The sequence below is a fragment of the Teleopsis dalmanni genome, chromosome 2 (genome assembly GCF_002237135.1).
Source record: "Teleopsis dalmanni isolate 2A chromosome 2, ASM223713v2, whole genome shotgun sequence".
Lineage (NCBI taxonomy): Eukaryota > Metazoa > Arthropoda > Insecta > Diptera > Diopsidae > Teleopsis > Teleopsis dalmanni.
The window spans coordinates 231,916,298-231,932,193 of NC_051847.1; the positions used below are offsets into that span (position 1 = coordinate 231,916,298).

The following is a 15,896-nucleotide window of genomic DNA, read 5'->3' on the forward strand; positions in this document are numbered from 1 at the left end:
ATTGCCTTTTTATTATATTTTTTGTTAATTAACTGCACTGTTTTTGCAAATATTTTTACATTTGCAAAGTTGAAATTTTGTGTTCTACGACAGACAGATGACAAACTGAGCAATTTTTACTACAGAAAAGTATCGCTCGAGTTTATGTGGAACTGCGCAGGTCCTTCAAATGTCAGAATTTTTGCAAAATTATTTGCAAATACCGCTATTCACATATCACGGTTCGCAGCTATGTTTATTGTACGTTTGTTAAATATAACAGAAGCCCAAAAGTATTCTTTATTAAATCTATTTATATCAACGAGATTTTCATTGCCTATTTTAAGGCGTTAGTATTATCACATCCAGCAATGGTATATCTATACCATGCGTGTCATATGTGTGGAAAATTTGTGTGGCACGCGCGCTATTGTTTTTATTTAGTATATACGGACGTACAGCACGTATGGTCGAAAATATAAGGATCGTTTTTTTGTTTTTTTTTATTACTTTCTAAAAGAACTTTTAGTCAAATCAAAATCTTAGCAGTCAAAAATTAGACAAGAAAATTTTAATGTTTGGCACGCGCTCCTAAAAAGATACCGTTCGTTTACACAGACATTTTCTACATGAATTTTATTAGTGCTGTCAACTGGCACTTTTTTCTTATAATGTTAATATTTTTATTTTTCTATTAATTTATTTATTTTGTTTATTTTGCACTAAATAATCATTTCTTTTGTCAAGTAACAGTTTGGCTTTTTCCAAAGTTTTTTCACTTTCCCCTTGTCTTTTTTGTGTTTATTATTATTAGGTGGCACTTTGCCTGTTGTACATTTCATTACGATATATATACGAGTATTTAAACTTAGTTGAGCACTAACTGCATGTGTGAGCAAAGTGAAGGAGTTTGCTTAGTTTATTTCACATCACTAAAATGTGCAAATACAGATAGTGTATATTTTTCATGCAATCAAGTCAAAACCGTGCGTATTCGACACTATTTACATATGTCCCTTTTTCATTTGTTTCAAATTTAAAAAAAAAACTTTAATTAAACATCACTGTTGCGGTATTTCTATTACATATTAGTCATTTTCCAAAAAGTACGTGCGCATAATATGTCATACAGCGACATAACGAATGTCATACAGCGACATATTGTGTATGTAATGCACTTCCGAGGGTTCCTTGAGGTTTTTATTGTCCCAGATATAGATAGAGATGTAGGATTTTTAAAAAATATATGTTTGTAGTAAGACACTTTATTGGCAGGATCAATAAGGTAGATTCAGATATCAAAATTTCATTTGTTTGGAACGAATAGAATATTGCATAGTATAAAGTAAAGTTCTCGGTGTAAGTCTGTTGGGTGGCTTCTCGGTTTACAAAACCAGTTTGCATTTCTCTAAGAAATTTAAATGACTTTAGAACATTTTCACAATTTTTTTTTTGCGGTGAAGATTTACATATAACTTGGCACAATGGTCCGAAGACACTAAATGAGAGTGTCTATCGATAATCACGGCCATTCAAAATGCCACAAACAGTGGGCTGGTTATTTGAATGTCAAAATTTTTATATGACTTTTTATTATAATGTGTAATGCTTCAATACATAAAGGATTTGTTGAGGGGCACTAATAGAAGTACTTTATTAAATTAAACATATATAAACTAAACTGATCAAAATTTGAATTTAGTTGCGATATAAGCAGATGACTTAGATACACATTTTCTGAAAGTTAATGCAAACGTCTCAAAATTTTCACTGATATTTTTATTTTAATATTAAATTTTTCTTTTTGATATAATTTATTTTTGTACACATAAAACCTTTTTTTATATTTATATTAAAAAAACAATTTTTTTGTTCCAATTTTCAGATACATTATTTAATTATTTAAATAATATAAGAAAAAATGTTAACATAACATATAAAATGAGTGAATTTCAGAGCGTGTGAATAATATTTGTTTTATTTTGTCGCTGTATCCGTTAGAAATAAAAAAAATTATTTATTAATTTTTATCTTTTATTAGTCTAAAAATAATAATTAATTTCAAATGTCGAAATTGTAGATTCTGTAGACTTATATATATGTATGTTATATGTATGTTCTTCAGTGACTCGTGTTAGCAAGAGTCGACTGAAACTGTCTAGATGCGACAGAAATTGCAACTCTACAATTAAAAGTTTTAATTTATATCAACCAATATCAGATAATTTATTTATTATTATGGATAGGTTATGCATGTAGTGTGACCTGAAAGATCTTTTCTGCAGAGATAATATTATTAAAGCAAAGTCTATCTAGAAAAAACTTATAATTACTAAGCAATAATCAATTTGTGTCTAAAATACTTTTATATGAAATGTAAAACAGAAAAGTTTATGTTTATAATAAGTTTTATCAAAAAAAAACCTATTTCATATATCTTTTGTATACATTTTTAAATCTTAGCAATGACTAACTTTTCCAGCCGTATTTTTATAACACACTAAAAAAGTTTTACAAAACTTTTTTTACAAAATTAAGTTTTATAAATATCTACAACCCAATTAACTCTAAAATGATGTATCTTGATTAATATTATTATAGCTCCAAGTTCATTGCATCCTGAAAGTTCTATTATGTATCTCAGTAAATTAATTAAAAACTTAAATGCCTTTTATGAAATGTAGATCCTCTTCTAATTTACTATTTCATATCTTCAGTAAAAAAGAGTGTGTACTTCTAGCTGATCTAAGTTCTTTATACTCTTTATGATTTTTTTTAAAGGACAGACTTTTTTTTATTCTAATTGTTCGTCTTCTGTGATGTAGCAAAGCGAATGTAAATCCTGTATATAGGTTTCAACCTAAACAATATCTGGTGCCTAGGCCAAACCTTGTTTTATTGTAAAGTTTTAAAAATATTATTTTTCTGAAAATAAAACAGTTTCTTCTATTTAATAGTAAGAGAATATTTCTCTCATAAGAAGTGGGAGTATCTGCAGTAGATATGTGCAGTAGATAATATTTTATTTTCAGTTATATATAAATACCAACTGTAGGGTATTCTAAATTAAGATTTGTTAAGAAAATCCGAATATTTTTGGGAAGTATTTATCTATTCAGGTCAATAACCTTAATTTTTGCTAAGTGAATTTATTTGAACTGTTAGATGTGTTGATTTTCAAATAGCTTTATCGTATCAAATATATATATATATAGCTATATGCTTTGGAAAAATGTAAATCAAATAATTCAGCTATATAAGGACCTAACTTTGCAATAACATTTGCAATTTAAGTGTTTAACTAAGTGAAGATGATTGTGAATTATAGAAGTTTTATTTTACTGCAATTTTTTGCGTTTGCAGTTAGCACTTATAAAGAAATCTGTCAGGAGTCATGTGATCAGGAACACAGTAAGCAAGATAGTCCTGTATGCGGTGAATGCATCGATAATAGAGAAGTTACCTTCAAAAGTTCATGTCATCTATTTTGTGATTATGGTAATATGAAATCAGATAAGATATTTGAACAATTATATGAATTTTATAATTGGAATATTCTAGATTGTTATTTAGTATCTTCTGGCGCTTGTCCATCGCATAACACTGAAACTAGCACAGCACTTATAACAAGTGCTCCTCCTCGGAATTGTGATGATGAATGTCGTAGTGTAGCCGTAAGTGTACCAGTTTGTGGAAATTGCAATGGACATTTGAAAATGTTTAATAATATGTGTTTATTAAATTGTAATGAAGAAAGTGAGTATGTTTAATATTGATTAAAGGTGAAAAGCTTTTGTTAGTCGCAAATTCTTTGTAATACTAACTACAATGTATATTGTATAGATTGCGTATATAAGTCATATGGACATTGTACACCATCTACAACCACAACACCAGAACACCCGATTAAAACTACAACCACAACACCAGAACACCCGATTACAACTACAACCACAACACCAGAACATCCGATTACAACTACAACCACAACTACAAAACATCCGATTACAACTACAACTACAACAACAAAAGCACCTACAACAACGACCACAATAAAAACTACAACAACAACCAAGCATCCAGCATGTACTAGAGAATGTCCTACTGAAATAAATCAAGTTTGTGGTTTGTGTGATGGTAAAGTACGTAGAACCTTCAGGAATATATGCTTTCTTCGTAAGCAAAACTGTGATGTACCAAGTAAATATTTGAATTTCGATTATTGTTAGAAGTTGTTAGAAGTATCTAATTTATTTTGATTGATGTCTATATTAGCCTGTGTATTTCAATCTAACGGTCCTTGTATTACAACAACTCCTAATCCTTGTGCTAGAAATTGTTCGGACGTTCATAACCCAGTTTGTGCTCATTGTCCTGGCAAACGTATTAATTTCAGAAATATGTGTTATTATAAAAAATGGAATTGCCCTGACCAAGGTGATATGACTTCAAAGATAATTTTTTAGAAAAGTTTTAAAAAATTGTGATTCTTTGAACATTTTTAGGATGTACCGGAGTCACTGTAGGTGTCTGCAATCCCTGTGTAAAACCATGCCCAGCTACTGGAGAACCAGTGTGTGCTAAGTGTAATGGACAGTTAATGTTGTTCGATAATTCATGTAAATATGATATGAAGAATTGTGAATTGAACAATGGTAAGGAATCAGAAATTTCATTTTTCTATATCTAATTTAATGTTTAATTTACCCATTTCTCACAACTTTTCATTTTCAGGTTGTTATGTTAAACTTAACATTTTCTGTAAATTTTTAAAATAAAATTTTAATAAATTTTACTGTTGTAAATAAAATAAAACGAAAAACAAATTGTATTTTTTTTTGTGCTGGTTAAAAATTATTCCAAGTTGTACATATTTTCGACTACCATCTGAAATTTCTGTTATTGTAGAATTTTTAGGTTTTCTAACAGTTTGGAACTATTCATAGTTCTCTTTGTTTTAATCAATTTTACGGTCTACTTTATTATATCTGCTTACACTTCATTCTTCTGGAAATCAATCCATTTTTTCATGGACTTTTTTGAGAATAGACTCCCCACACCAAAAAATATTTTTCACAAATAAAGTTTCAGAAAAAAATAAATAAAATATATTAATATATAAAATATGTTTTTTGATAACTACTTGTAATAATCAACTGATCTCCCACCTGTCAGGCAAAACCCTTGCGTCCAACCCAATATATGAAAATTTTTCTTATAAAAATTAAATCATCTTGGCATTTGTTTAATTTTAACTTCTCAGCGAAGTGAAATCTACTGGAGTGGTCTTGTTTAACATCGCTAAATCGTTCGATAAGGTGTTACATAACAGATTGATCATCGAACTATATAATTATGATATTCCAGTTGAATTGATAAATCTTTAAGCAAACTTTCCATCAAATAGAAAGTTCTTGGTTAAAGTTCAAAACCACTTTTCCTCTGTAAAGAAAATTGAAGCGGGCGTCCCTCAAGGATCTCCATTATTTCCTTTATTGTATTATATATATACAGCAGGTTTTACTTTGGAATTTATGAACACAATTTCGATTTTTGCTGACGACTTCTGAATTATAAGTGCTGACAAAAATGCTAATTCTATTTCAAACAATTTATAGCTGCATATTGATAAAATAATGAGTTACTTTCGCAGGTGGAGAATTGTGGTTAATGCTGAAAAGATGAAGCCTACGATCATTGGAAGACGTACAGATCAAAATGCAAGGAAAAAAGTCAATAATGTGGAAATAGAATAGGAATACAATGTTAAACTCTTAGGTCTAACTTTTCAATGCCCTAAAACCTTTAACACAAGAAAAGTTGAGTAAATAAAATGCTTTATAAGCAAATAATTAGACCTAAACTATTTTATGACTGTGTTAAGTATGGCAATGCTACTCCATCTACCATTAGAAAACTCTGAACTTATCAGAATATATGTAGGTATGCTAAAAGCTCATGATACATGGTACATGAGAAAGACTTGAGAGTCAAGAGTCATATTGATATAATATTAAACTTTTATATATAAATTAATAATTCAATTTATTTCATATGTTATTTTATTAACGAATTGCTAAATATTATATTGTGAATATATTATTGCCTAATGTAATATAGTTATTATTAATAAAAAATCATATCTCTTTCAATTTATCATTTCTGATTTAAACTGTACATATAAAAACAACATCATTGTAGAAGGGCCGCACACCCTTCCAGATAGGGCACGCCCCGTCACAGTCACAGACACTATTGAGTAAAAGTGTTTTAGATACTAACTCGCGTTTGATCAAGCAAAGAAGAGAAAAAAATAAATTAAATACAATTACTTAGTTTATCTGGATAGCTATGGATTTTAATCAATCAATTTATTTAATATCAGATAATATATCTGATGTGAATTTCTTTGTGTAAGATGTCATTTATTTGACGATAAAACTTAAATACTAGTTGAAAGATATATAAATTTTCCAATGATATTTATATAGTTGTGGACACTTCTTTCACATTTTCCTTATCTCTATAAAATCCTTTCATTATATAGATAAAAGTCCTTTCTTTATATAGATAAAAAAACCTTTCTTTATGTAGATAAAATAATTACATACATTCCTTTTTAAGTTCCTATATTAAAATACTTGTAGTCTTTTAAATAATATATGAAATAATATTATCATAACATATAAAATGATTGAATTTAAGAGCATGTGAATAATATTTGTTTTATTTTGTGGACGTATCCGTTAGAAATAAAATCAAAAAAAATATTAATTTTTATCTTTTATTAGTCTAAAAATAACAATTAATTTCAAATATCGAAATTGTAGATTTTGTAGACTTATATGTATGTTCTCCAGTGACTCGTGTTAGCTAGAGTTTACTGAAGCTGTCTAGATAGGACAGAAATTGGAGTTCTACCATTAAAAGTTGTAATTTAAATTAGCCATTTCATATAATTTTGTGGAGCAGAGTCTATCTAAAAAAAAAAACAAGCACAGATTAATTTGGATTTAAAGTGCCAACGTAAATGTTCATAGATTTAGTGAAAAAGTTTTTTCAAGAGAACCGTATTTTGTATATATATTATTTATAAATCTAAACAATGGCTAGGCATGCTAACATACTGTAAAAGCTTAAATAAGTTTAAAAAAAGTAAGTTCCACACAAATATAGAACTCTGGAGTGAGTATATGTTATTTTCAGGGCTTCGAACCGGAATTTTTTCCGTTCTGGTTTTCGATCCGGTTCAAAACAAAAAAATAACAATTCGGTTCCGGTTTTCGCTTCGATAAATATATCTGTTTTTTTCGGTTTTTGGTTCCGTTCCGGTTCGAAGCCTTTGATTATTATAGAACGAAGCCTTGGTTATTATATATAAAAATGGCAACTGTAGGGTACTCTAAATTAAAATTTGTTAAGAAAATCCAAGTAATTTGGGAAGTATTTGTCTATTCAGGTCAAGAACCTATATTTTTGTAGAGTAAATGTATTTGAACAGTTAGAACTGTTGATTTTCAAATAACTTTATCATGTCAAATATACATATAGCTATATGCTTCAGAAATATGTAAATTAAATGTATTCAGCTATATAAGTACCTAACTTGACAATAACGTTTTCAATTTAAATGTTTAATTAAGTGAAGATGATTGCGAATTATAGAAGTTTTATTTTACTGCAATTTTTTGCATTTGTAATTGGCACTTATATAAAAACTTGTCAGGACTCATGTGATCAGGAACACAGTAAGCAAGATAGACCTGTATGCGGTGAATGCATCGATAATAGAGAAGTTACCTTCAAAAGTTCATGTCATCTATTTTGTGATTATGGTAATATGAAATCAGATAAGATATTTGAACAATTATATGAATTTTATAATTGGAATATTCTAGATTGTTATTTAGTATCTTCTGGCGCTTGTCCATCGCATAACACTGAAACTAGCACAGCACTTATAACAAGTGCTCCTCCTCGGAATTGTGATGATGAATGTCGCAGTGTAGCCGTAAGTGTACCAGTTTGTGGAAATTGTAATGGACATTTGAAAATGTTTAATAATATGTGTTTATTAAATTGTAATGAAGAAAGTGAGTATGTTTGATATTAATTAAAAGTGAAAAATTTTTGTTAGTCGCAAATTCTTTGTAATACTAACTACAATGTATATTGTATAGATTGCGTATATGAGTCATATGGACATTGTACACCATCTACAACCATTACAACAAAACAACCGACTATAACTACAACAACAAAAGAGCCAACTACAACCACAACAACAAAACATCCGACTACAACCACAACAACAAAACATCCGACTACAACAACAACAACAAAAGAGCCAACTACAACTACAACCACAACAACAAAACACCCGACTACAACAACAACAACAACAAAACACCCGACTACAACTACAACAACAACAAAACATCCGACTACAACCACAACAACAAAACAACCGACTACAACAACAAAAGAGCCAACTACAACCACAACAACAAAACAACCGACTACAACCACAACAACGAAAGAGCCAACTACAACCACAACAACAAAACAACCGACTACAACCACAACAACAAAACAACCGACAACGACTACAACAACAAAAGAGCCAACTACAACCACAACAACAAAACAACCGACTACAACCACAACAACGAAAGAGCCAACTACAACCACAACAACAAAACAACCGACTACAACCACAACAACGAAAGAGCCAACTACAACCACAACAACAAAACAACCGACAACGACTACAACAACGAAACAACCGACAACGACTACAACAACAAAACAACCGACTACAACCACAACAACAAAACAACCAACTACAACCACCACAACAAAAAAATCGACAACAACCACAAAGAAAACCACAACAACAACCAAGCATCCAGCATGTACTAGAGAATGTCCTACTGAAATAAATCAAGTTTGTGGTTTGTGTGATGGTAAAGTACGTAGAACCTTCAGGAATATATGCTTTCTTCGTAAGCAAAACTGTGATGTACCAAGTAAATATTTGAATTTCGATCATTATTGTTAGAAGTATCTAATTTATTTTGATTGATGTCTATATTAGCCTGTGTATTTCAATCTAACGGTCCTTGTATTACAACAACTCCTAATCCTTGTGCAAGAAATTGTTCGGACGTTCATAACCCAGTTTGTGCGCATTGTCCCGGCAAACGTATTAATTTCAGAAATATGTGTTATTATAAAAAATGGAATTGCCCTGACCAAGGTGATATGACTTCAAAGATAATTTTTTAGAAAAGTTTGAAAAAATTGTGATTCTTTGAACATTTTTAGGATGTACCGGAGTCACTGTAGGTGTCTGTAATCCCTGTGTAAAACCATGCCCAGCTACTGGAGAACCAGTGTGTGCTAAGTGCAATGGACAGTTAATGTTGTTCGATAATTCATGTAAATATGATATGAAGAATTGTGAATTGAACAATGGTAAGGAATCAGAAATTTCATTTTTCTATATCTAATATAATGTTTAATTTACCCATTTCTCACAACTTTTCATTTTCAGGTTGTTATGTTAAACTTAATATTTTCTGTAAACTCTTAATATAAAATTTTAATAAATTTTACTGATATAAACAAAATAAACCCGGAAAGGAATTATATTTGGACTGCTCTATAATTATTTGATGTTATTTTTTTTATCGACATTGATTATATTTTCGATTAATTTCTTTTATTGGAATTGCAAGGTTTTATAAGAGTCTGGAAATTTTCATAGTTCTCGTTGTTTAGGTACATTTTATGTTTACATGATATTATTTCAAATACCGGAAGGAATGGAGATATGTTGATTTAATCTATTTATATCTATATATTATATATCTGTGGTCTGGCACTATTAATTTATAGTGGTTGCTTACATGTCACATTTTTGTAAAACTATCCATTTCTCCATTGACTTTCTCGAAAGTAGACTCATCAGACCAAAAAACATTTTTTACAAAGTTTGAGAACAAAATTAGACAATATATTTGTCTAAATACTTGTCAGGCAATTGCCAATTACTTGTAATAATTAAGTGTTCTGTCATCTATCTAAGAACGGAAAAGCGTCAAGAAGTTTTTGCTCAATCCAATATATGACAATTTTTGTTATATTAATTAATTTTATTATATTTTGTGTTATGTTAATTTAATCAAAGTGTATAAATTTAACTAAAATTTGGAAAAAATGTCCAATATTCGACTTCCATTATCAAAAACAAAAATTGAATAAATATTTTTCTGAATAACGTACTGGTGCGATATTTTATATAACCTGTAGTTTAAGGAGTTGGTCTGAGTACAAAAAGGTGTCATTTCTCAATAGAACAGAACTGAGGTTATAAATATCATATAGGGGTTGTTAACGGCCATTTCTAGAACAGCATGAAAAATCTGTTTGATGTAACAATATGTCTTCTTTGATAGATACACGATGAGATGTTTGATCACATTCTAATCCAGGAGAAAATTAATAATATGTGAGTTATTGCTTCGTCTGAAATTAGAAATTCCTGCACGAAAGACGTTTATTTTGTTGCAAAAAAAATGTCTTTTATAGTTTTCGTATTCTATTCCACTGGGAGTCCAAATCCTTTTTGTAATCTAATACTTATTCTAAATAACTTTGTACTTGTGATTCCAACAAATCAAGCTTTTAAATATCGTTTGTCATTATATTTTTATTACAGTGGAGGAAATGAAATATAAAGTACTTTTCATAGAATTAACATATTGGTCAAGAACTTGATGGAATGAATCGATGCAGTTATCTCCATCTAACACTCCATACCCCTCTTTTTTTCATTTTAACGCCAGAACTTGAAGCTTCTGTGTCTGATGTAAAATATTTACCTTATTGACCGTAATTATTGGCTGTATAGAAAGTGCATATAAATAATATTCAATATCTTTGCTTTTTCAATACATATCCTTAGAGTCAAATATGAAATATATTATATATATTGTTAGTGTCGAGATATAATCACAATAAAAATTACACTATATCACAGATAAAACATCTTTAAATTAAATATTAAGTAATTATTTTGTATTGTAGATGAGAGAGATTGGTTTAGATGATTAAACTTTGATATATATATAATAATATTCTTTATAATGGAAGACTCTACTTCACTGCTTTACAAAAATTGATACAAATTCAATCACTTACTATAATGGTAGATGAATGGTATAAAAAAATAAAATTTAAATTTCAAGTTTTATCCTTCTAAGATAAAACATTTCAAGAGACTAGCACTTTATCTTAGCAACATTCAAAGAGTTTTTTGACTGCTATCAAAAATTTGTGGGGTTATCATAAGTAAATTAAATAGGTGACCGGTTGCAATGCCTAAAAAAAATATTTCTTTGTTTTTTATCTTATAGTCTTCAGTTTTTTTCCATATGTGTAATTTGAATAATTTTAAATTATATTGTTGTAATTAATACTAATTTACTTCAATAGCACAATAAATAATAATTTATTTAAAACAAGTAAATAATTAATAATTATAATATATTATGTATAATATATTGTAGATACAGGGTATATGTTTCGTTAATAATAAATAATCAATTATTTGGTTAAAGACTTAAAAGATATTATAAAGAGAAAGGGATGAAGGATGTTCAATATTGGACTAGATACACTGCACCCTCAGTCACTGAACATTGACTGAGGAAGAATTATATTTAACGTATTTATTAAAATAATAATAATAATATAATATGTATAATATATAGAAGATACAGGGTATATGTTTCGTTAATAATAAATAATCAATTAATTGATTCAAGACTTAAAAGATATTATATGGAGAAAAGGATGAAGGATGTTCAATATTAGGCTAGATACACTGCACCCAAGAAAATTGACTGAGGAAGAATTATATTTAACATACTTCTTAAAATCCAAATATCTCTAAAACAGCTTATCAAAAATATGTCCTTTATTTTAAAATTTTCATACGAGTATACATCTATTTTTTATTCTTTGTATATCAGTCCCTTATTATCCTTAGTAGCATTTCATATGATAGAATTATCTTTCTTATATAAGTAATATATTCTTCTGAAAGATCTCAGAAGAGAGTCTGTTTTTGTTTCTTTTGTTTAAATTCACTTATACTTTTTAATTAGCATTTAGCGTATTTTTTCTATTGATGTTGCTGTTGAAATCAGGATTAAGATTAAGATTTGTATTGAGATTAGTAATACACAGAATTGACTAGCAAAATAAATAACAATGTGGAAACAGATTGATCCGTCTTTAAAGATGTTTTGAATGCATGGACCTATATTTGTAGATCGATCACTTTAAATAATTGATGACCATCGAAGACAACTTCAAACAAATTCTTCAAATGTCGTCGATGACATTTTGCGTACACGTGTTGAAGTCTGAATGCGTCCATGTCTTGCACATCATATGCGTTCCATTAAAAACATTGCACTCTTAGAGTAGCTACTAACTTACCATTTTTGTATAATTACTTCTATTTTTTGTGCCCTTAAAAATTCTAATTTTTTCAAATATTTTTTTTTAAAATCTTTTAAATATTTTTTGAAATGCTTTATTAAAATTAAAAAAAATTATTGATATATTTATATTAATTTATATATATCTTCTAGTTTTATAAGTATTTAAATTTGATTTTTATTAAATTGCAAAGACACTTAGCATTTCAAAAATAATCTGTGGAGGCATCGAACCAATGACCTTTGGTATAAAAAAACGACCGCTTAGCTGTTGCGTCATTTCTATGTGTTTTTTGTTGTTCTATTTTGGGCCCAAAATACCTGGCACATTAAGAGATATTAAAAATTTTATCTACTGAAATAAAATATGTTGCTATGGGCACTGTTATTAAAGAGAGTACCCATAATAAAAAGTAATTATTTTTGTGATTGTATTAAAGACATAATCTGCAAAGATGAGTTACAGAACCACCAACACCTACAAGTTTCACAACAGTAAGTTCCCAATTAATCTATAGTATCTTACCGGAAATCCCGTAATGATTCTGATTTTTCTTAGTAGCATACAATTATTATTTTATGTTGAATATCCCTATAAGTGATTTCAATTGTGATGGACCTGGTAGATAATCCGAATATAACTTTCTTTGTTCCTTCGCTTTTTTTAAGGGTGAAAAGAATTCACCTCCTCCCAAAACACGGAATAGTTGCAGGTGTAATCTTTTTATAAGAGAGTGTGAAATATTAGGGTTACTTTACTGTTGAACTTTGAGTGTGCCCGGATATTAGTATATATCACTCATTAAACAAATTTCATTATATTAAAATTGCCTAATCTAATACATGTATTTTGAACACATTATATAAAAATAAAACCACACAATTAACTCTTTACAAAACTTGACAGTTAAAAACAAAAAGGTACAGTTTTTAAAAAAGTAATGGGACATCATACTGCGTGCGCCATCTGTGTGATTTTATCTCTAACAATTTACAACTTGCCCCTGTAAATATAAATCTTGATATCCGTTTATATATAATTATTTTGTTGGGACACTAACTGTATTCATGACACTTTATGAATAACACCCAGTATATGATTTATAGAAAGTATTTAAGTGACCCAGTGATCTACAAATTGGGTACAATGATTTCGTTATGATAAGCGCATGATAATCATATCAATGTGAATAAGAAAAAACAAATACAATTACATTAACTGATTGAAAAATATATAAACGACATTATTTAATTTGTGGGACATTGACTCTAGAGCGCAGATACATTTCAAGTTCTATTGGTTAAAATTCTATATTTCCAAAATGCAAATAATTTATGGTTATATTTACTAACTTGTGATTTTTGAAAAGTAATAACCTGCAGATAAAGGGGCATTGTTAATTTATTTTTATCTGCAATGTATGCACCCATATGATGTATAAAAGCGTTGATGAACGTTACAGCAAATCAGTTTCATAATTTATCTGAAATGAGTTGTATTTACAGGATTTGTATAATTTTGATTCTAAATTCCCTGCTTTACACCTACGTTCATACAACAGCGTGTAATCAACAATGCATGACCGAATATAATCCAGTTTGTGCCGATTGTGGAGGAGAATTACGAAGCTTTAGTAATCCTTGTCAATTCCAATTGCGAAATTGTGCTGGGCCAGGTGAAATTCAAAAAAAAATTTTTTTAAATAAATTCAAATTAAAAAAGAAACAATGTATTTTTGCATTTTAGTTTGTACCTTAAAGAATTATGGCTTATGCGCTACTGTAACAGAGGTCGAAGAGATAGAAGTGGAAGAAGAGGAAGAAATAGATCCAGATGATATCATCGTTATTGATCCATGCGAAAAGCCATGTCCAAACACATTTGCGCCAGTTTGTGAAGAATGTAATGGCATAAGAAATACAATCGGCAATATATGCAAGTACGAAATCAGGGAGTGCCGCTTTAAAGGTAATAATATTTTATGATATTATATAAATAATTAATTATTAATGTAACGTGTTAATATATCATTGAAACTTCTTCATTTTACCTAATATAACAGCAATCAACGCAAAATGTTCACTGATAAGATTAGGGGCCTGTTCTACAGATAAGTGCGAAACTACGTGTCCTGATACTCCTGATCCGTACTGTGCTACATGTAATGGCGTAGAAGAAACCTTTCACAACGAATGTCACTTAAAAAATATCAAATGCAGAAAAGGTGATTTATATTTATTTAAATTATTGTAAATTAATATAAAACGTATAATGTATAATATGTACAATATATCTATAGTATGTACTGACGAAAGGAGGGGTGAGTGTAAAAGTAAGGAGGCAATTTTGACACCAGCATTGATACGAGATGGAGAGTGTAACCAGAGGTGTAACTCATCAATTCATACTCTAGTCTGTGGCGATTGTTTAGGCACAAAAAAAACTTTTATCAATGATTGTGAATTGTTAGCAGAAAATTGTTTATACAAAAACGGTATGTACAATTAGACGATCTTAGCTTCAAACACTATTTAAACTTGGCTTATATAATGTTCAATATCAGAACATAAAATATTATTTTTTCTGATCAAATCTTCAAGTATCTTGATGTTTGAGAATGCTTGTGCTCGAGGACAGCGATTAGTATAAACATGTATTCGAGCATATGCGGTTATACGTATATATTTGAATATTGTAATGCTCAAACAATTTAAAGCACTATTAAGTCATAATATATTATTTTAGTTGTCGGAGCTTGCGTCATAAACAACGAAGGGCCTTGTGAATGCGAGAGTAATTGTCCAGTATTTCATGAACCATACTGTGGCGTATGTAATGGCACATTAGTGGAATATCAAAATCAATGCTTTATGGAACAAGATAGATGTAAAAAAAGTAAGTTTAAATATCTAAATAATTAGTAATTTGTATAGCACTAAAGTAATCATTCTACTTTTTATTAAAAGATTGCCTCACATGGGAGGAATGGGAAGGTAAATGTGTGAAACCGTGTGAGCAAACATGTCAAGAGGAAACTAATCCTATATGCGGAAATTGCAATGGAAATATGATAACGTTTCCAAATGAATGTGAATTTAAAAATCAAAACTGCACTGAAGGTAAATAAGAAATTCAAATAAAAAATAAAAAATTGTGCTTTAATTTTTATTATCTGCAGTATGTAAAATAGAACATTATGGTTCCTGTTCTATTATAAGTGAAAATCATACTTCCGGATCGTCCACATCTTCAGCGACATCTCCATCGGCGTCATCATCATCATCATCATCGTCGTCGTCTTCTTCATCGAATTACACAATTACGACAACTACGAATAATATAACAACATGGAGCAATTATACCACATACACAAGTACAAACTATACTGCAATAACTATAAGAAC

General features: G+C 29.2%; 1 protein-coding gene across 1 annotated transcript; it reads left to right on the plus strand.

The window, feature by feature from the left end:
- Positions 1 to 3,280: 3,280 nt before the first annotated feature.
- Positions 3,281 to 15,835, plus strand: LOC119676947 (agrin-like). The gene is made up of 16 exons (XM_038088214.1): positions 3,281 to 3,477; positions 3,541 to 3,735; positions 3,823 to 4,179; positions 4,255 to 4,416; positions 4,485 to 4,634; positions 4,714 to 4,740; positions 7,878 to 8,072; positions 9,077 to 9,238; positions 9,307 to 9,456; positions 14,054 to 14,167; positions 14,239 to 14,460; positions 14,555 to 14,716; positions 14,792 to 14,986; positions 15,238 to 15,387; positions 15,459 to 15,611; positions 15,711 to 15,835. Exons 1-16 carry the CDS (start codon positions 3,291 to 3,293, stop codon positions 15,833 to 15,835), a joined length of 2,706 nt encoding a protein of 901 aa, XP_037944142.1. The 5' UTR covers positions 3,281 to 3,290.
- Positions 15,836 to 15,896: the final 61 nt, after the last annotated feature.

Coding starts and splice junctions, on each gene's coding strand:
- LOC119676947 (XM_038088214.1), top strand. CDS start 3,291: ATGATTGTGAATTATAGAAGTTTTATTTTACTGCAATTTTTTGCGTTT. Junction 4,180..4,254: donor GCAAAACTGTGATGTACCAA/GTAAATATTTGA, acceptor TGTCTATATTAG/CCTGTGTATTTCAATCTAAC. Junction 9,457..14,053: donor GAATTGTGAATTGAACAATG/GTAAGGAATCAG, acceptor TTCATACAACAG/CGTGTAATCAACAATGCATG.